Below are 21194 nucleotides of genomic sequence, written 5' to 3' on the forward strand. Positions count from 1 at the left end.
CCACATACACACACACTCACACTCACAGGAACAAGCAGACTCAAACCACTCAAACACACACACACACATGAACATGCACACTCATATGCTTATCCAATAGAAAGAGGGCTAGAGGGGACGCAAATGGATGGAAAACAAACATTACAGTGGTGTGCCAGCTATGCGACAGATTAGCCTTGGTGGCAAACCATTATTCGAGTGGCTGCGACAAATTCAAATTAAAATAATTATTTTAAATATTTATTTTGCTATGTTATTTTTCCTTTATTCTTTCTGAAGGTTTCTGTTTCACCTTAAAAAGACAAAGAAATTATATAATTGATGTGTCCAAACATATAAACTTTAACACAGAGATTAAATGAGGGAAAGTTTTGCATCAATATTTTAATTAATTGGATGGAAACAATCAGTTATCTCCTGGTCTTATTCTAAAGACAAACACAAATCCAGCTCTCTTACATCGGACTTTGAGAGTCAGACTGGCCTCAGACGTCTGATTACCTCCATGTTGCAGTGGGTAAAGTGCCCTACAGGTGATCTTCTGCCTATGGTGGAGGTGGGAAGCAGTGAAGGTCAGAACAGAAGACACAGATGTGGTATTATCCTCATTCTCTTGCAGTTGATCCACACTCTCACTCAGCCTGGGGGTCCATGTCAGATTTGGGGGGAGTTTGGGACAGGGGGCTGCAGCAGAGCAGCTCAAACTCACAGAGGTCCCCTCCATCACCACCACCTTCTCTGGGGTTAACTTGGGTTTGGGTGGAGAGTCTAGGAGACATGGAGACATGAGGATGGGTTACTGTCTGTCTCAGGATTAGAGTCACTAATTCCACATGAACAGTGTTGGATGAAAACACATACAAATTAAAACATAAAAACTGAAAAAGACAATTTGACAACAACATGAAGCACAATTCTTTCCGCAAATAAACAGGTAGCAGCCCAAGTTGTCAAATGTTTTCTGTGCTAGTTCATACTCTCATACGTTCTGCAATGCCATGCCATTCATGTATGAGATATTTACGGTATATTTTGAAGTTGAGCTTTCTGAAGAATGGCCGCTTAACTATACACACTCACATTACATTACTATGTACATTACGACTATTAAAACAAACAAAAATGTGTCATTGACCAGAAAGGGCACTACCTGTGATATTAAGTTGAAGAATTGTTTTTTTATAAGACCATTTGATGGGTTCATGTAATCTTAAGTAATATTTATCATGAGCACGTTTTGGAAGGTTCTCTAGGAGTGTAGTGCAGTTCTTGCGCTGCAGGTCTCCAGTGAATGTTTCTTTCAGGTGAGATTCAGACTGGCTTTTAGAATCAAACACTACAGTATTATCTTTTTCGCTGAGCCATTGTACTGTAGTCTCAGGCAGATGTCCTTCCCATTCAGAGGGGATATCAAATCTGCAGGGAATCAGCACACAGGATCCACGCAGAGCTTTTATACTCTGAGGCATCCAGACTGCCAAATTTTCGCCCAGGGCTCCTACAACACACAACACAGCTCTGTCACAATATTACACTGGTGATCCTACAACACACACACAACACAGCTCTGTCACAATATTACACTAGTGATCCTACAGCACACACACAACACAGCTCTGTCACAATATTACACTCGTGATCCTACAACACACACACAACACAGCTCTGTCACAATATTACACTAGTGATCCTACAGCACACACACAACACAGCTCTGTCACAATATTTAACTTGTGATCCTAAAGGCTCAATACAGATAAATATGCTAGCACGCTAGCATGCTTTAACATGAGTAAAATCATTGTAAATGCAATACTTCCCATTCAGCCTTTCGACATTTTGACATGCCATTACGTTTTTAAAATAGTTGAATGAAAAATCAACCTCAGAGTATATATGTTCCCGATTGGGCTTGTGTGCTCTTTTACCAGTCATTTTTACTGTGGAGCCAAATGAATTATCAACAATGGCGGATTGGGCTTGTGTGCTCTTTTAGAGTCCTATTAATACCAGCCATTTTTACTGTGTAGCCAAATGAATGATTGACAGTGACTTTAGGTTGTATTCCTACAAATGTTCCTACATATATTCATTCATGTAGCCAACTGCTTTCTTCCTGCTTTAGTTTCACAAAGTAATTCATTTTAGTATTTGGTCAAATCACCCTGAAAGCACTCATTGTTTAAGCCCCCTGTAATGTAGCAATGCACATTCTATAACCCCACCCACACCAAGCCCTACCTTGCAGCAGGCAGCCAATGAGGATGAGTCTCTCTGTTCCAATCATGTCTCAGTATTAGTGAGGAGCAGAGGCACTGGGTGGAGCTGATCTGGAGAGGTGAAACACACTCATCAAATGCTCCAATAGGCAGATGGTTTGTGGGAACCTGCTATTCAGCCCTGTTATCAACCGGCAGCATGGGGCTGATTGCACAGAATTTTACCTGCATTTTAATTGTTCCACTGAAATCCTGAGTTCTTCTCAGTCGTTGTATTTTTATTTTTGAAAGCTATGATTATGCAGGGGGCCCAGTAGCGTAGAGGTTAAGGTACATGACTGGGACCCGTGAGGTCACAATGAGATTGATAATACACAATAATACATTTATGTGCTGATGAGAGAACAGGCTCATCTACCCGAGTGGCCTAACCGCTGTGCTGTAAAAGATGAGTCAATGAGTCATTGTTAGGAATGGTGTTTCATCATTCAGATAGTCCAGAGCATCAAATTACATTGAACTGATTCAGAGATTATGCTGTATATGCACATATTGATTGAAGTTTACCAGTTTTAAGAAATGCTTTTTTTATTAATTTTTGACTAAAATGTGAACACGCTCAAATTCCTTGCAACTCATGTTCATAAGGCAGTAGTGTTTTCAGTGAACACTGTTGTTACACATGTTGTTACTTGCATTATTGTCACCTTGTTATTGTCAGCTTTGACCAGTCTGGTCCTTCTCCTCTGACCTCTTTCATTAACAATGTGTTTTTGCCTGTAAAACTGCTGCTCGCTGGATGTTTTTGGTTTTTTGCACCATTCTCTGCAAACTCTAGAGACTGTTGTGTGTTAAAATCACAGGTGTTTCTGAGATACTGCAACCACCCTGTCTGCCACCAACAATCATTCCATGGTCAAAGTCACTTAGATCACATTTCTTCCCTATTCTGACACTTGGTCTGGAAAAACACCTGACCCTCTAGATGCATTTAGTTGCTGCCACATGATTGGCTGATTAAATATTTGCATTAACAAGAAGGTGTGTAGGTCTACCTAATAAATTGCTCACTGAGTGTATGTAAGTGAGATTGTCAGTAGTATGTATACAACTGTGTAAACTAGCAATGCACATAGTGCAAATGAAACTAGACGACAAACATTATTGTGTTGCTTATTGGCATCACAGCCAAGATGTTCTTACAAAATGAACTCCATCTGAAACTTGTGATCGCGTTGTAACAGAGAGCCTCTTGCCGTCATGTGTTGTTGTCATGTTGTGAATCGTGCGCAGTTTTAAATGTCCGAAAAGATGCATGCAATAGCTCAAGGTGCAGCGTCAGAAATAGCTGAGACAGACAATCATACACTTGATGTAATGCTCCATAAACAGTTTTATATTAACTTTTAAACCAGGTCGGTTGTGCTTTAGATTATTTTGCACATGTTCATTATTTGTACAGGCTTTCTGTTCTTACCAGTAACGTGGACTCACCATGTTTAGAACACGAAGTTAGATCACAATGATCCGAACAGCGCAATGTTGATAACAAATAACTAAGAAATTACTTCCAGATCAGAGTTTCCTTGTGTAAAGCGTAATTCCTTAGGTTTTCATAAACACTTGGTACGAGTCACGTACGTGATCCATTTCAGCATACAGTGAAGAGGTAATGGTGCTCTCCATGACAGTGTGGCGGGGAAGCTTCCATAATAAAAAAAGCTGCCATAATCAAGAATCTGCCAAAATCATAATCATCAACCACATTCCTCAGGAGAAACACTACCATTGAACGGATGCTAACTTCTGGTGGAAGCGGTCGCTTCAAGACGGTAACCTTAGCCTATGTTTGTTGAAATAAACAATTATTTTTACTAAATTGATGTGGAGCAAATTGTTTTATTTGGAGCATTGAGAGTGACCGGCAAAGGTGTGTGCAGAGGCATGCAACAAGCGAAGCAGAACAAACTGGAACACAACTGCATTTTAAATTAAAAAAAAGATTTGTCACAATAATCAATCTCACCAATCTTCAACATCTTCGTCACAGTGCTAAAGGAACTAAGCTAACGGCTAGCTAGGGATACTCTTTACCAGTAGGGTGCTGAAGATACTGAGTGAGGGTAGACAGCACTTGACGCCCAAATACGAAATTAAACATCAAAATGTAAGGCTTGTTGTCAGCTTGAAGAAATGGTATCTGATCTCCAGCAACAATCTATAATTTCTTGTGGTAGCTGGCTTAATGGAACAGGTAGCGCTCTCTTGAAAGAATGTTTTGATCAAGTTCGCTGTCGATCGGGGCTTCCGACTGGAGTCGGGTAGATTTTATATATACCTTTTTTTATTTTTTTCATATGTTCTCATTGTGAAGCATAATGGATTTATAGACGAAAATTTAAAGATTCCAAATCTGCACTTCTCATTTTCTTTTTACCAAAAATCGAATCTGATGCAGTTTCTTAATTAAGTGTTCTGTAAAATGGAGTACTGTGCTGTTACCCTCCTTTACAGAGTAGCGTCACGGATGTGACATACAGTGTCAATGCTCAAATAATAATTTCATTATTATATCATTCGGTAAAAAACGAAATCACAGCCATATCGTATCCTGAGAAATACACTTGCATTATTGAGAGGATGCATGCGCTTCAGAACAGTACTTTTTAATTAAATGCTATGCCAGTGGTAGCCTGAAAACATAATCAGTCATTTGACTGAGCCAAGCGTTACACAGGAATAAATCGACTTACTGTAGCACAGAAGAATATCCAATCTCTCTCCACTCAAGAGTACAAACTCACAAAAGAGGAAGTGTTCATATTAATGTGGCGTTTTGAGGAACATGTGTTGCTGAGTATAGTATTGGCTAATATACATAGCACATGTGTGATTAATGTGATATTTCCACCCATTTCTGATAAAGCTAGTGAACTTCAACTTGTTCTTTGTCATGATACAATAATATTCACAAAAATACAAAATTCGCGTTACAATTGTTGCTCTAATCATTAAACTGCTTTGGTTTCATGACACAGAAACAGAGAATTCAATCAGAATAAGCCAATCAGCATTAATGCCCAGTCAGCAGACTGTGAAAATGAGCTACTGCAGGAATACATCCGTTTACATTGAATTTAACCAGGATCTGGCATGATCTTACCCAAGAAGATGGTTCACAGTCAAGTTCCAAACATCAGAAAGGGAATGTGACAGTCGCGTAACAGACTCAAATTGTTGAGTTGTCAAGATTGTCAAGTTGTTTTTTGCAGATTGTTCCAACCATGAAATGCAGAATAACTGAAACAACTTTAAAATTTCAGTCGTGGGATAAGGGATTTTATAAAGTTGCATTGTTATGTATGGATGAGACGTTTTATTTTGAAGGACTTTGTAACCCAAGTTTTAAATGGAGCTAAAAAATAAAGGCTGACTTACTTGCTTACGTTTACTCGAGAAATATATATTAGAATTAGATTACGGAAATGAGACGGGTGCGTGGGGGTTGGACCCAAAATGCACGACTCAGAAACAATAATTAGATAGTCCGTCAGGGCTTTATTCGGGACGAATCCCTGGAGCGTAGACGAAACAAGCAAAGTCCATACACGTAGATCCAGCCAAACAATAAACAAACAAAAAGCACGGTGCCGATGGAAGAGGCGAACTCGTAGTCGGTAGACGTGCAGGGAGGTCCGGTAACGGGAGAGCTGTCAGGGGGGCAGAAGTACAAGGCGGACGGCAGGCAGGCTCGTAGTCGAGGGCGAAGCGGAAGTCGAAACCATGAAACAATCAGCGAGGTAAAGGTACAAAAACGGTAGGCGAAGACGTGGTCAAAAAACAAACGATGGTCAACGAAACAGAAATCAATAAACAATGGTCGGCAAAACAGGCTCGGATCGTAACGTGACTCAATCAGTAAATAATGCTTAAGCGTTGCCTTGAAAACAAGAGACAGACAATTTCGCGGAGAACAGTAGCGCGACTGGGATATAAATTCAGGTGTAGACAGGTGTAGACAATTAGTTTAGAGAGCAGCAAGGAAATGAAAAACAGGTGCGATAGATGACTAGTTTAACAAGGTAATTAGTAGGCCTTAGTAAAAAACCTATCCTGCCCTAGCAATGAGTAAATTAGTAAATGACATGCACGAGAAACGTAAGGTAACATGAACACATAATTAGTTTGTTAGTTCTACCCAATCCTGATCTAGCGTTAGTAGTTTTAGTAAATAGACAAATGGAAACAATTAGGGTGTGAATGACAGAAAGAGAGAGAGAGAGAAAAGGCGGAACGCAAGGTTTGCGGAAAGACATGGAAAAGTATGTTTAAACAGTAACCCGTCTACGTAACAATAAACATAAACACAAACACAAAACGAAACTAAGACGATAACCACTCAACATAACAAGGTAATATAATCATAACGAAACATAACTAGACATGACGAGAAAATAAATCGTAACAAGAAATAAACTAAACAACATGACGAACCTAGACTAACATAATACAGGATAAGACAATACGAGACTAAGACAAAATGAATAAACATAAAACATGGCAAAACAGACCTGAAACGTGACAGGAAAGACCTTTTCTCATGTATGTTCTGTGATTCAAATGTTATTATTTTTACTGTCCTTTTGAGACTTCTCTGCATGTTTTTTACTGTACTCCCTCCCACCATAATTTACATAACACAGCAAGCACATACACACTCCCACATACATTCACACACACACACACACACACACACACACACACACATGCATGCATTCATGCATGCACACGCATACATTGTACCAAATGTACTGATCATTATTGACATACCGTATGAATCACTACACTATAAAGACGATGTAGTTACAATTTGTGTAAAAATATTACAATATTATAAACTATTTAAATAATTATGAAATGCATTAAACTAATATTAGAGAATGTTGTCCTATGGTAAATGGTTGGCATTTATATAGTGCCATTATCCAAAGCGCTGTTCAGTTTACGCTTCTCATTCACCCATTCATACACACTCACACACCATGCAAGGCACCAACCTGTAATGTTCCTGTGTTCTGTGTGTTAGTTAATCATTGTTTATTATCTTTAGTCTTGTAATTTATTAATTTTCATATTCGTGTCTGGTGTTTTGTTTATATTCATTAGTCTTTGCACTGGTCTTCCCCTGTGATGTCTGAGTCTGAATGTTTACTAGTCCAGCCACTCCCTTGTCTGTGTGCCCCACTATTTGGGTGTTTACGGTAGTTCCAGGGTTCAATCTTCCTTCCAATCTTGCATTCCTTACGTCCTGCTTTCTCTCCATTTCATGTTTGTACATAGCACTCATATACTAATCCCAACTAACATAGAATGTGTACAGTACTAATTATACTAACACACTAATATGTTTGTCAAACTAACAAACTAACATTCACTAGTTTTGGGTATTTGTAATTTAAATCACTTAACTAATTTACTTATGCATCTCCAGTTTCAATTCTGTTCTGTAACTCCGCCTCCCTATTCTATCACTGATTACTTGCTTAGTTTCAGCAAAGTATTCACACCTGTCTCTCTGTATCTCTGCATCTCCTGATTCTCTGCAAATTGTCAACTCCAGGAGTGTCAAACTGAATCCCCAGGGGGCCGCAGTGTCTGCGGGTTTTTGTGGTTTCCTTTCAATCAGCTGCAAATTAAGGCAAATTAAGGCCTTGGGAACAAGGCGTGTGGATACTTTAACCAATCAATGACTTGAATGAACCCAGAACACCCCAAAAACCAGCAGACACTACGGCCCTCCAGGACTGGAGTTTGACACCTGTGGTCTACTCCCTAGTCCGGAGCCGTTTGTATTTCATGTGTGTCTTTGTGAATCCAGTCCGCGTTTTCGTTTCCCCCTCGTTATTGTCCTATTACCCTTTCATGTGTCTCACCTGATGTTTATTTGTTAGACCGCCCTCAATCCCAGTTTGTCTCATTCCCCGATGTATTTATACCTGTCCTTTTCATTTGCACGCTGCTAATTTGTCTTGTCCTGTCTTTTGAGTCCCAAGCCCTGTATTCCTTTCCCCGGTTCTAGCCTCCTTGTTCCCTAGTCTTTGCCCTTGTTCCAGAGTCCTTGCCCTTATTTTTCAGAATTTCTGGTTTTGACCCCTGCCTGCTTCCCTGGACTCTTCTTTGCTTGTTGGATATTTGTACCTCTGCCTTTTTGGACTGACCACCTGGCCTGTTTTTTGACTCTGCTCTGTCTGCCCCTGCTGTTGCAATTAAGTCTGCCATTTCTGTTCCTTCACCCCTATCTGCTTTTGGTTCCTCTGTTCCCCCCGGCGTAACACAACCAGCTTGTGTATCAGAAGGATCATTCGTGTTTCAAAAGTAATCAATGATGAACCAGCAAACTTTTATTTATTTCACGTGTAATGTCGACAGATTAACAGAGCAATCATAAAAGAGAATTGTTGTCGTACTGTCTATACAATAGTTTTTACCTAAATTTAAACAAATCCAATATTAATGCCCATCCAGTCTTTTCTTTATCATGGCATCACAGAAAATCTCTAAATACTGAAAGCATATCCTGCTGTAGGTTTTCTGTAGATTTACTGTAAAACCTACTGTATTTTAAGCCAAAGTTATGGGTATCAGGATGGAGAAAAAATGAAACAGTGAAAAAAGAATCTAATTTTAACCTCAATGCTCTGACCTCAATGCTGTGCCCTTTTCTTATATAGTCTAAAACAGGAAGTGAAAGATAAAAAACTGCCCTTTCATGCAGGAGTAAAAAAGTTTCACATACGTCCGTAATGCAGTCAGTCTGCACATTAAATAAAGACAGATAAAATTTTTACAAAAATGGCATCTAACAGCACATTTCCATTTGCATTTATTCATTTATTTCTTTATTTTATTCTTTAGTCAAGATTCCATTCCAAGGACAACTCTTGGTTTCCTCTCTGGAAATTCACACGGTTGCAGAAAAACAGGTAACTGCCAAATTTACAGTGGGGTGCAAAGATTTTGGCACCCCTGCTCAAAATGCCTTTTAAAATTAATGTCTAAGCAAGCCTGATCTCTAAATCATTAAACATGACACATTTCTTCAAATGTAAAGCAACATCACATTTATTTTAATTCTTTAGTTTCAAAAAAAGAAAAAGTCCCAATGCAAAAGTTTGGGAGCCCTGTCAATGAGTACTCTGTAACTCATTTTTTTAAATTCTTGTTTTTAGAATTTTCCCCCATTCTTCCTGGCAGAACACCACTAGCTCAGAAATATTCTTCTGCAGGCCATTTTTAGGCCCCTTTTCCTTTTTACTATATTTAAACAATAAAAAAAGAAAATACAATTTGCAGGAAGAATGTTTAACTGTACCATTTAGAGTTCAGGTTTGCATTTGATCATGTTTGCTTTTTGATCATGCTTTTAAAGACACCAGCTTTTAAGGAAACTTATACTTAAACTTACAAGCTTATAGTTTTAATGAGCCACTGCGTCTGCCTCAGTTTCCATCTCCAGTGTTCTGGTAGTCATCAGCCTCTTCTTGTGCGGTCACAGTGTCTTTCTGGTGTTTGTTTTTAACCTACGATATGGAGCATACAGACGCACACACAGACATGCACACACACACAGACACACACACACACACAAACATGCACACACAGACATGCACACATGCACATACACACACGGACATGCACACACACACACACACAGTCTTAGGGCAGTGCTTCTGTTCATATTGAGAGTAAAATGTGGGGAAAAAAACTCTTTCATTGCTAAATGAACACTGCTCAGTGCTTAAAGTGAAAAATATGTCCAATTATGCCTGCATTCTTTGAATTATAAGTGCAGCAAAGTGACTGTGGTGATTTATGATTTCACATAATGTCATTTTTAAAAGAACAAATAGCTTCTGCATTAAAGTTAAGGACAAATGTTGACTGAATGCAGCCAATGTGATTCTACAGTGCATTTCAGCCCTTCAGCTGAGTGTGTACGGTTCACCTCTGAGTGATTGAAGACAAATTCAGATCTAATCCTGTCTGTACTGCACCCATCTCTGATACAGGGACGGCCTGTAGCGTAGTGGTTAAGGTAAATGACTGGGACACGCAATGTGGTGTAGCCACAATAAGATCCGCACAGCTGTTGGGCCCTTGAGCAAGGCCCTTAACCCTGCATTGCTCCAGTTGTCTGGTTACTCTAATCAACTGTACGTCGCTCTGGATAAGAGCATCTGCCAAATGCCAAGAACGTAATGTAATACTGAGGCATTCTGCACACATTTCCTTTTCAGAAATATGATTACTCAGCGTAGTGGCGCCCCCTGCTGCATATTTCTCAGTGTCCCACTTATTCACCTGCAGCACGTCATATTCAGGGCTGATGTTGGCGAGCTGCAGACTGGCGTATGTGTCACCGTCCCTCCCTCCCTTTAAAGGAAAAGTCACACAGATGGTGCAAATGTAACATACAGGAGAAATCAGGCTGAGCTGCAGTCAGTATGTTTCAGAAGAGGAAGAGGAGGAAAGGATGGAGAGACTCACCTTCAGCCTTCTAGACAACCTAGAGATGTGAAAATCAGAGAAGAGAGAGAATGTGTTATTGCCTCGGTTTACACAGTATGCCTCTGTAGACCTCAATAATTTACTGTATGGGGTAGTTTTAATTTTACTAACAGCATAATTGCCTGGTTACAGAGCAATTGGCCCAAGATGACTGGCTACATTAATCCAAATCAATTTTCATTCACAATGCTGCTTAAAGACAAAATAAAATATGATATAATGTGAATAACAGAATAATGTATATTTGATCTGCATTAAGTTCACTTTTAAAAGCAGTGCTCAGCTGCTGGATGGCTCATTCGGTGAAGGTGTTAGGTTTTGTGTTTTTCATGTTCTGTATTCTGCCTATGTTGTTAGCGTTTTCATGTTTTTGTTACCTCCATGCACACCGTAGTCTCCCTGTCACTTCATTCATTCGTTTCACCTGTTTCACTTCCTGATTGTTTCCCCACCTGATTCCCATTCCCTCTCGTAACTTGTGAATATAAACCCCTCTGTTTGTGCAGTTAGTTGCCAGATTGTTATGTGTTCATTCCCTACTCTCCAGCGTTTTCGTATTGATACCTGTTTGGTTCTGACCTGTAGTTTTTTGACCTGTTTCTGTTTTCTGGATTGTGTTTCTGTTAAATTAGCCCATTTGTTTTCGACCCATTGCCTGTGACCGCGGCTATTCTTTGGATTATCCTTAATACATCGGTTTGCTGGAGAACTGACCCTTTGCCTGAACTATCGCTCACAAACTGCCTTATCCCTGCTATAACTGGTTTCTGGCTATTGACCCTCGCTGTACGAACCTACCCTGAGAAAATAAAGACCTTATTTTCTAAAGAACTTTTGTTGTGGTCTCGCTATTGGATCCCCCTGTTCTGAGTGCCTGATAGAAGGCACCATGATGTGGGGCATGGATGAGCCACAGTGTCGGGTCAGAGCCTGACTGTTCCAGCGTCGAGGGTGGCCAGTAGCTCCACAGGCTAGCAGTCAGTTAGCAGTGTGTTCATCTCGATTTAGCCGAGATAATATATTTAACGAGATTCTCCACCCCAGTTGGCTACCAAATATATATATTAAAAAATATATATATGTACTGACCTTTTATTTTTGTGGAGACAGAATCCAACAGTCAGCACATTCAGACAAATCAGTGCTGCAATGATAATATATACCAGTGGTTGTAGGTGTAGTCCTGGAAAAAACAGTCATAATGGAGGGACCTTATTCATGCCAAAACAATATTGATACAACATTACTCATTGACAGAAACCCAACAGAGTGCTGTGTATGAAAAGGATGAATGTTGATTCCCCGCATATTACACTTTAATTTGAGTATTCTAACCCTCCAATTCCATTTATTTAGTTGAATGTCATACAGATCCTGGAAACACATCACTAGAAAAATGATGTTGATGTGCGATATCCTGCTGTAGGTTTTCTGGAGGAAACCAACAGTATTGTAAGCCAAAGTTAAGGGTATCAGGGTGGAGTGAAAGTGAGACACTTAAAAAAACACTTTAATAAGCTGTCGTGAATGGTAATAACAGTGTTACATCAAGTTTATAACTGTGTTGTGCAGACTTTACTGCATACAGTTGAAGTATTTCAAACAGCCATTCAGTATATGAACATACCTGACTGTTGCTGTGGAGACGGGACACAGAGCTGGAGGCTGGAGGTGCCGAGAGCGTTGGTACTGAGGCAGAGGAGAGTGGCCGTGTCTCCCTGTGAGTGGTGCATGGTGAGGGAGCTCCTCAGGCCTGTGTTCCCCAGCTGCTCCTCCCTGATGACTCTGTCAGTTGAGTTAGTGACCCGCAGTCCAGACACACGCCACTCCATGCTGGGAGAGGGATTCCCACGGCTCTCACAGGAGCAGCTGATCTCTGCTGCAGTTCTGCTGCAGCTCCCAGAGCCAGAGATCTGAGGCATGTCTGAACACAGGGTGCCACAGTTAGTAACAACACAGTTCTATACTGTATTAAATGAATATGATATAATTATCAAACACTGAACCTACATATCACATTCAGCTGTACAGTTGTTGAGTTCTCCTTGCCATGTTCATTCTGTGCTTCACAGTAGTACTGTTCACTGCCACTGGACTCAGTCACATTGAAGGTGAGATTCTGTCCAGTTCCTACAGTGTTCATCTCTGTCCCATTCACTCTCTACCAGGTGTAGTTCTGTCTTTTAAAAGGCAAAGTCATCTGTAAAGTGGAGTCTTCTGTGGACAGTTGTCACTGCACATCCACACCTGCCTACCGAAGAGTGTTTTTGATCTGTCAGAAAAGTGTTTGAGAGTTTTTCTTCATTATGGTGCGAACTGTTCGGTCATCAACTGTTAAGGTCTTCCTTGGCCTACCAGCCCCTGAGCTATCCAGTGCTCACTTTTTCTTAAAGATGTTCCGAACAGTTTATTTTAGAAAACATACCGTTTGTCCTATGTCTCTGACTGCTTTTTTTATTTCTCAGCCTCAGAATGGCTTCCTTAACTGTCATTGTCACAATTCTAGTCCCCATGTTGACAAACACCAATAATAGACTCCAAAGGCAATACAGCCTTGAATCAAGACTAGATTCTAAAAACATTCTTGTACCTGCACAAAAAAAGTGATTGAATTCAGCTGACTAATCAGAAGCCAACTATCCAATTCCTTTTGGTGCTATAAAGTAGGGAGACTATGGATAAAATTGAGGTATGTCCTACATGGATCATGCAATGTGCCTATAGCCTCAAATTAAAGGTGATAATCTGCAGTCTATTCATTGTTTCATTTCAAATGTATTGTGCTGGTCTAGAGTGCCGAAAGAACAGAACTTGTACCACTGTCAAATATAAACAGATGCCACTGCACCTGTGCATGTTTCTGTGATAATAACATTATAATAATAGAAAGAAAATATATTTCACAAAACATTCAAATGAACATATAATTGACACAATGGCAAACCTACAATCAACTCCCAGCTGCACAGTTGCTGAGTTCTCCTTGCCATGTTCATTCTGTGCTTCACAGTAGTACTGTTCACTGCCACTGGACTCAGTCACATTGAAGGTGAGGCTCTGTCCAGTTCCTACAGTGTTCATCTCTGTCCCATTCACTCTATACCAGGTGTAGTTCTGCACTGGTGGGCTGGCTTTACTGCTGCAGGTCAGAGTCACTGAGCTGCCCTCTAACACTGAACCAGAGGGACTGACTGACACTGAGGTCTTCTTCGGAGGATCTGGAAGAAAAAATGTTTGTCTTTTAAAAGGCAAAGTCTTCTGTGAAGTGAAGTCTTCTGTGGACAGTTGTCTCTGAAACATCCACACCTGCCTACCGAAGAATGTTTCTGATCTGTCAGAAAAGTGTTTGAGAGTTTTTCTTCATTATGGTGAGAACTGTTCGGTCATCAACTGCTAAGGTCTTCCTTGGCCTATCTGCCCAAGTGCTCTCTTTCTCTTAAAGATGTTCCGAACAGTTTATCTTGGCAAACATATTGTTTGTCCTTTGTCTCTGACTGCTTTATTTCTCAGCCTCATAATGGCTTCCTTAACTGTCACCGTCACAATTCTGGTTCCCATGTTGACAAACACCAATGATAGACTTCAAAGGCAATAAAGCCTTGAATCAAGACTAGATGCTGAAAGCGTTCTTATACCTTCACAAGAAAAGTGATTGAATTCAGCTGACTAATCAGAAGCCAACTATCCAATTACTTTTGGTGCTGTAAAGTAGGGAGGCTATGAATAAAAATTCAGGTAAGTCCTACATGAATCATGCAATGTGCCTGTAGCCTCAAATTAGAGGTGACAGTCTGCAGTCCATTCATTGTTTCATTTTAAACAGAAATTGTACCACTGTCAAATATATACAGATGGCACTGTTCCTGTTAATATTTCTGTGATAATAACATTATAATAAGCGAAAGTATAAAAATATATATTTCACAAAACATTCAAATGAACATATAATTGACACAATGGCAAACCTACAATTAACTCCCAGCTGCACAGTTGTCGAGTTCTCCTTGCCATGTTCATTCTGTGCTTCACAGTAGTACTGTTCACTGCCACTGGACTCAGTCACATTGAAGGTGAGATTCTGTCCAGTTCCTACAGTGTTCATCTCTGGCCCATTCACTCTATACCAGGTGTAGTTCTGCACTGGTGGGCTGGCTTTACTGCTGCAGGTCAGAGTCACTGAGCTGCCCTCTAACACTGAACCAGAGGGACTGACTGACACTGAGGTCTTCTTTGGAGGATCTGGGAGAAAAAATGTTTGTCTTTTAAAAGGCAAAGTCATCTGTAAAGTGGAGTCTTCTGTGGACAGTTGTCACCGCACATCCACACCTGCCTACCGAAGAGTGTTTTTGATCTGTCAGAAAAGTGTTTGAGAGTTTTTCTTCATTATGGTGCGAACTGTTCGGTCATCAACTGTTAAGGTCTTCCTTGGCCTACCAGCCCCTGAGCTATCCAGTGCTCACTTTTTCTTAAAGATGTTCCGAACAGTTTATTTTAGAAAACATACCTTTGTCCTATGTCTCTGACTGCTTTTTTTATTTCTCAGCCTCAGAATGGCTTCCTTAACTGTCATTGTCACAATTCTAGTCCCCATGTTGACAAACACCAATAATAGACTCCAAAGGCAATACAGCCTTGAATCAAGACTAGATTCTAAAAACATTCTTGTACCTGCACAAAAAAAGTGATTGAATTCAGCTGACTAATCAGAAGCCAACTATTCAATTCCTTTTGGTGCTATAAAGTAGGGAGACTATGGATAAAATTGAGGTATGTCCTACATGGATCATGCAATGTGCCTATAGCCTCAAATTAAAGGTGATAATCTGCAGTCTATTCATTGTTTCATTTCAAATGCATTGTGCTGGTCTAGAGTGCCGAAAGAACAGAACTTGTACCACTGTCAAATATAAACAGATGCCACTGCACCTGTGCATGTTTCTGTGATAATAACATTATAATAATAGAAAGAAAATATATTTCACAAAACATTCAAATGAACATATAATTGACATAATGGCAAACCTACAATCAACTCCCAGCTGCACAGTTGTCGAGTTCTCCTTGCCATGTTCATTCTGTGCTTCACAGTAGTACTGTTCACTGCCACTGGACTCAGTCACATTGAAGGTGAGATTCTGTCCAGTTCCTACAGTGTTCATCTCTGGCCCATTCACTCTATACCAGGTGTAGTTCTGCACTGGTGGGCTGGCTTTACTGCTGCAGGTCAGAGTCACTGAGCTGCCCTCTAACACTGAACCAGAGGGACTGACTGACACTGAGGTCTTCTTAGGAGGATCTGGAAGAAAAAATGTTTGTCTTTTAAAAGGCAAAGTCTTCTGTGAAGTGAAGTCTTCTGTGGACAGTTGTCTCTGAAACATCTACACCTGCCTACCGAAGAGTGTTTCTGATCTGTCAGAAAAGTGTTTGAGAGTTTTTCTTCATTATGGTGAGAACTGTTCGGTCATCAACTGTTAAGGTCTTCCTTGGCCTATCTGCCCAAGTGCTCTCTTTCTCTTAAAGATGTTCTGAACAGTTTATTTTGGCAAACATATTGTTTGTCCTTTGTCTCTGACTGCTTTACTTCTCAGCCCCATAACAGCTTCCTTGACTGTCACCATCACAATTCTAGTCCCCATGTTGACAAACACCAATGATAGACTCCAAAGGCAATAAAGCCTTGAATCAAGACTAGATGCTGAAAGCGTTCTTATACCTTCACAAGAAAAGTGATTGAATTCAGCTGACTAATCAGAAGCCAACTATCCAATTACTTTTGGTGCTGTAAAGTAGAGAGGCTATGAATAAAAATTCAGGTAAGTCCTACATGAATCATGCAATGTGCCTGTAGCCTCAAATTAAAGGTGACAGTCTGCAGTCCATTCATTGTTTCATTTTAAACAGAAATTGTACCACTGTCAAATATATACAGATGGCACTGTTCCTGTTAATATTTCTGTGATAATAACATTATAATAAGCGAAAGTATAAAAATATATACTTCACAAAACATTCAAATGAACATATAATTGACACAATGGCAAACCTACAATTAACTCCCAGCTGCACAGTTGTCGAGTTCTCCTTGCCATGTTTATTCTGTACTTCACAGTAGTACTGTTCACTGCCACTGGACTCAGTCACATTGAAGGTGAGATTCTGTCCAGTTCCTACAGTGTTCATCTCTGTCCCATTCACTCTATACCAGGTGTAGTTCTGCACTGGTGGGCTGGCTTTACTGCTGCAGGTCAGAGTCACTGAGCTGCCCTCTAACACTGAACCAGAGGGACTGACTGAGACTGAGGTCTTCTTTGGAGGATCTAGGAGATATGAGAATACAAATGCAATATGTTTTTGTTGCTAATTCTTTACAATGTATTAAGCATGGGAACAGCTTGAAAAAATATTATTATTATTACAATTATTATTATAATGCCTTGATTTACTCAATCTAAGAATAATTCTATGAAATATAGCTGTGTTACATTGGACTTCGAGAGTCAGACTGGCCTCAGACATCCTCTGATTGCCTCCTTGTTGCAGTGTGTAAAGTGCCCTGCAGGTGATATTCTGCCCATGGTGGAGGTGGGAAGCAGTGAAGGTCAGAACAGAAGACACAGATGTGGTTTTATCCTCATTCTCTTGCAGTTGATCCACACTGTCACTCAGCCTGGGGGTCCATGTCAGATTTGGGGGGAGTTTGGGACAGGGGGCTGCAGCAGAGCAGCTCAAACTCACAGAGGTCCCCTCCATCACCTCCACCTTCTCTGTGGTTAACTTGGGTTTGGGTGGAGAGTCTAGGAAACATGGAGACATGAGGATGGGTTACTGTCTGTCTCAGGATTGGAGTCAAACAGAACTCACTAATTACCACATGAACAGTGTTGGATGAATACACGTACAAATTAAAACGTAAAAAGTGAATAAAACAATTTGACACCAACATGAAGTACAATTCTTTCGCAAATAAACAGGTAGCAGCCCAGGTTGTCAAATGTGTTCTGTACTAGTTCATACCCTCATACGTTCGGCAACAAGATATTTACGGTATATTTTGAAGTTGAGCTTTCTGACGAATGGCCGCTTAACTATACACACTTTGACAGGACATTACTATGTACATTACAACTAATAAAACAAACAAAAATGTGTCATTGACCAGAAAGGGCACTACCTCTGATATTAAGTTCAACAACTGTTCCTTTAAAAGTCCATTTGATGGGTTCATCTAATCTGAAGTAATATTTATCACGAGCACGTTTTGGAAGGTTCTCTAGGAGTGTAGTGCAGTTCTTCTGCAGCAGGTCTCCAGTTAACATTCCTTGCAGATGAGATTCAGATTGGCTTTTAGAATCAAACATTACAGTATCTTCCTTTTCATTACGCCACTGTACTGTAGTCCGTGGCAGATCTTTTTCCCATTTAGACGGGATATCAAATCTGCAGGGAATCAGCACACAGGATCCATGCAGAGCTTTTATACTCTGAGGCATCCAGACTGCCCACTCTCCGCCCAGGGCTCCTGCAACACACAACACAGCTCTGTCACAATATTACACTAGTGATCCTACAGCACACACACAACACAGCTCTGTCACAATATTACACTAGTGATCCTACAGCACACACACAACACAGCTCTGTCACAATATTACACTAGTGATCCTACAGCACACACACAACACAGCTCTGTCACAATATTACACTAGTGATCCTACAGCACACACACACAACACAGCTCTGTCACAATATTACACTAGTGATCCTACAGCACACACACAACACAGCTCTGTCACAATATTACACTAGTGATCCTACAGCACACACACAACACAGCTCTGTCACAATATTACACTCGTGATCCTACAGCACACACACAACACAGCTCTGTCACAATATTACACTAGTGATCCTACAGCACACACACAACACAGCTCTGTCACAATATTACACTAGTGATCCTACAGCACACACACAACACAGCTCTGTCACAATATTACACTAGTGATCCTAAAGGCTGAATACAGATAAATACGCTAGCACGCTAGCATGCTTTAACATGAGTAAAATCATCCATCCATCCATCCATTATCTGAACCCGCTTATCCTGATCAGGGTCGCAGGGGGCTGGAGCCTATCCCAGCATACATTGGGCGAAAGGCAGGAATACACCCTGGACAGGTCGCCAGTCTATCGCAGGGCACAAACACCATTCACTCACACACTCATACCTACAGGCAATTTAGACTCTCCAATCAGCCTAACGTGCATGTCTTTGGACTGTGTGAGGAAACCGGAGTACCCGGAGGAAACCCACGCAGACACGGGGAGAACATGCAAACTCCACACAGAGAGGCCCCGGTCGACGGGGATTCGAACCCAGGACCTCCTTGCAGTGAGGCGGCAGTGCTACCCACTGCACCATCCGTGCCACCACAGTAAAATCATTGTTAATGTAATACTTCCCATTAAGCCTAGGGACATTTTGACATGCCATTACATTTTTAAAATAGTTGAATGACAAATCAACCACAGAGTATATATGTTCCCGATTGGGCTTGTGTGCTCTTTTACCAGCCATTTTTACTGTGGAGCCAAATGAATAGGTTGTATTCCTACAAATGTTCCTACATGTATTCATTCATGTAGCCAACTGCTTTCTTCCTGCTTTAGTTTCACAAAGTAATTCATATTAGTATTTGGTCAAATCACCATGAAAGAACTCATTGTTTAAGCCCCCTGTAATGTAGCAATGCACATTCTATAACCCCGCCCACACCAAGCCCTACCTTGCAGCAGGCAGCATATGAGGATGAGTCTCTCTGCTCCAATCATGTCTCAGTATTAGTGAGGAGCAGAGGCACTGTGTGGAGCTGATCTGGAAAGGTGAAACACACTCATCAAATGCTCCAATAGGCAGATGGTTTGTGGGAACCTCCTATTCAGCCCTGTTATAAACCGGCAGCATGGGGCTGATTGCACAGAATTTTACCTGCATTTTCATTGTTCCACTGAAATCCTGAGTTATTCTCAGTCGTTGTATTTTTGATTATGCAGGGGGCCCTGTAGCGTAGTGGTTAATGTACATGACTGGGACAGTGGTTTGGTGGTTCAGTGCCCAGTGAAGTCACAATGACATCGATAATACACAATAATACATTTATGTGCTGATGAGAGAACAGGCTCATCTACCCAAGTGGCCTAACTGCTGTGCCGTAAAAGATGAGTCAATGAGTCACTGTTAGGAATGGTGTTTCATCATTCAGATAGTCCATAGCATCAGATTCAGAGATTATGCTGTACATGCACATTTTGACAAGTTGATCATTTTTAAGAAATGCTTTTTTTATTAATTAATTATTGACTAAAATGCGAGCAAGCTCAAATTCCTTGCAACTCATGTTCATATGGCAGTAGTGTTTTCAGTGAACCTTTAAATCTGGGAGCAAAGGACTTCTGCATACCAGTGTTGTTACACATGTTTACTTGCATTATGGTCACCTTGTTATTGTCAGCTTTGACCAGTCTGGCCCTTCTCCTCTGACCTCTTTCATTAACAATGTGTTTTTGCCTGCAAAACTGCTGTTTGCTGGATGTTTTTGGTTTTTTGCACCATTCTCTGCCAACTCTAGAGACTGTTTTGTGTGAAAATCACAGGTGTTTCTGAGATACTGCAACCACCCTGTCTGCCACCAACAATCATTCCATGGGCAAAGTCACTTAGATCACATTTCTTCCCTATTCTGACATTTGGTCTGAAAAACACCTGACCCTCTAGATGCATTTAGTTGCTGCCACATGATTGTCTGATTAAATATTTGCATTAACAAGAAGGTGTGTAGGTCTACCTAATAAATTGCTCACTTTAAGTGAGATTGTCAGTAGTATGTACACAACTGTGTAAACTAGCAATGCATATAGTGCAAATGAAACTAGACGACAAACATTATTGTGTTGCTTATTGGCATCACAGCCGAGATGTTCTTACAAAATGAACTCCATCTGAAACTTGTGATCGCGTTGTAACAGAGAGCCTCTTGCCGTCATGTGTCGTTGTCATGTTGTGATTCGTGCGCAGGTTTTAAATGTCCGAAAAAATGCATACAATAGCTCAAGGTGCAGCGTCAAAAATAGCTGAGAGAGACAATCATACACTTGATGTAATGCTCCATAAACAGTTTTATATTAACGTTTAAACCAGGTCGGTTTTACTTTGCACATGTTCATTATTTGTGCAGGCTTTCTGTTCTTACCAGTAACGTAGACTCTAACGTTCTAACGTAGACCCTGTTTTGAACTCGAAGTTAGATCACGATGATCCGAAGAGTGCAATGTTGATGACAAATAAATAAGAAATTACTTCCAGATCAGCGTTTCCTTGTGTAAAGCGTAATTCCTTAGGTTTTCATA

At 40.5% G+C, this 21194-nt stretch overlaps 2 protein-coding genes across 2 annotated transcripts in view; both read right to left on the reverse strand.

The window, feature by feature from the left end:
- Positions 1-21194, reverse strand: part of LOC133128457 (myelin-associated glycoprotein-like) — a 55367-nt gene that overhangs the window by 3780 nt on the left and 30393 nt on the right. The gene's annotated exons all lie outside the window — the stretch shown is intronic.
- On the reverse strand, positions 15690-18354 carry LOC133128557 (myelin-associated glycoprotein-like). The gene is made up of 3 exons (XM_061242188.1): positions 17959-18354; positions 17270-17581; positions 15690-16083 (listed from the first exon to the last, which is right to left on the reverse strand). The coding sequence occupies exons 1-3, from the start codon at positions 18275-18277 to the stop codon at positions 15740-15742; spliced, it is 975 nt and encodes a 324-aa protein (XP_061098172.1). The 5' UTR covers positions 18278-18354; the 3' UTR covers positions 15690-15739.

The sequence above is a fragment of the Conger conger genome, chromosome 1 (assembly GCF_963514075.1).
Source record: "Conger conger chromosome 1, fConCon1.1, whole genome shotgun sequence".
Classification (NCBI taxonomy): Eukaryota; Metazoa; Chordata; class Actinopteri; order Anguilliformes; family Congridae; genus Conger; species Conger conger.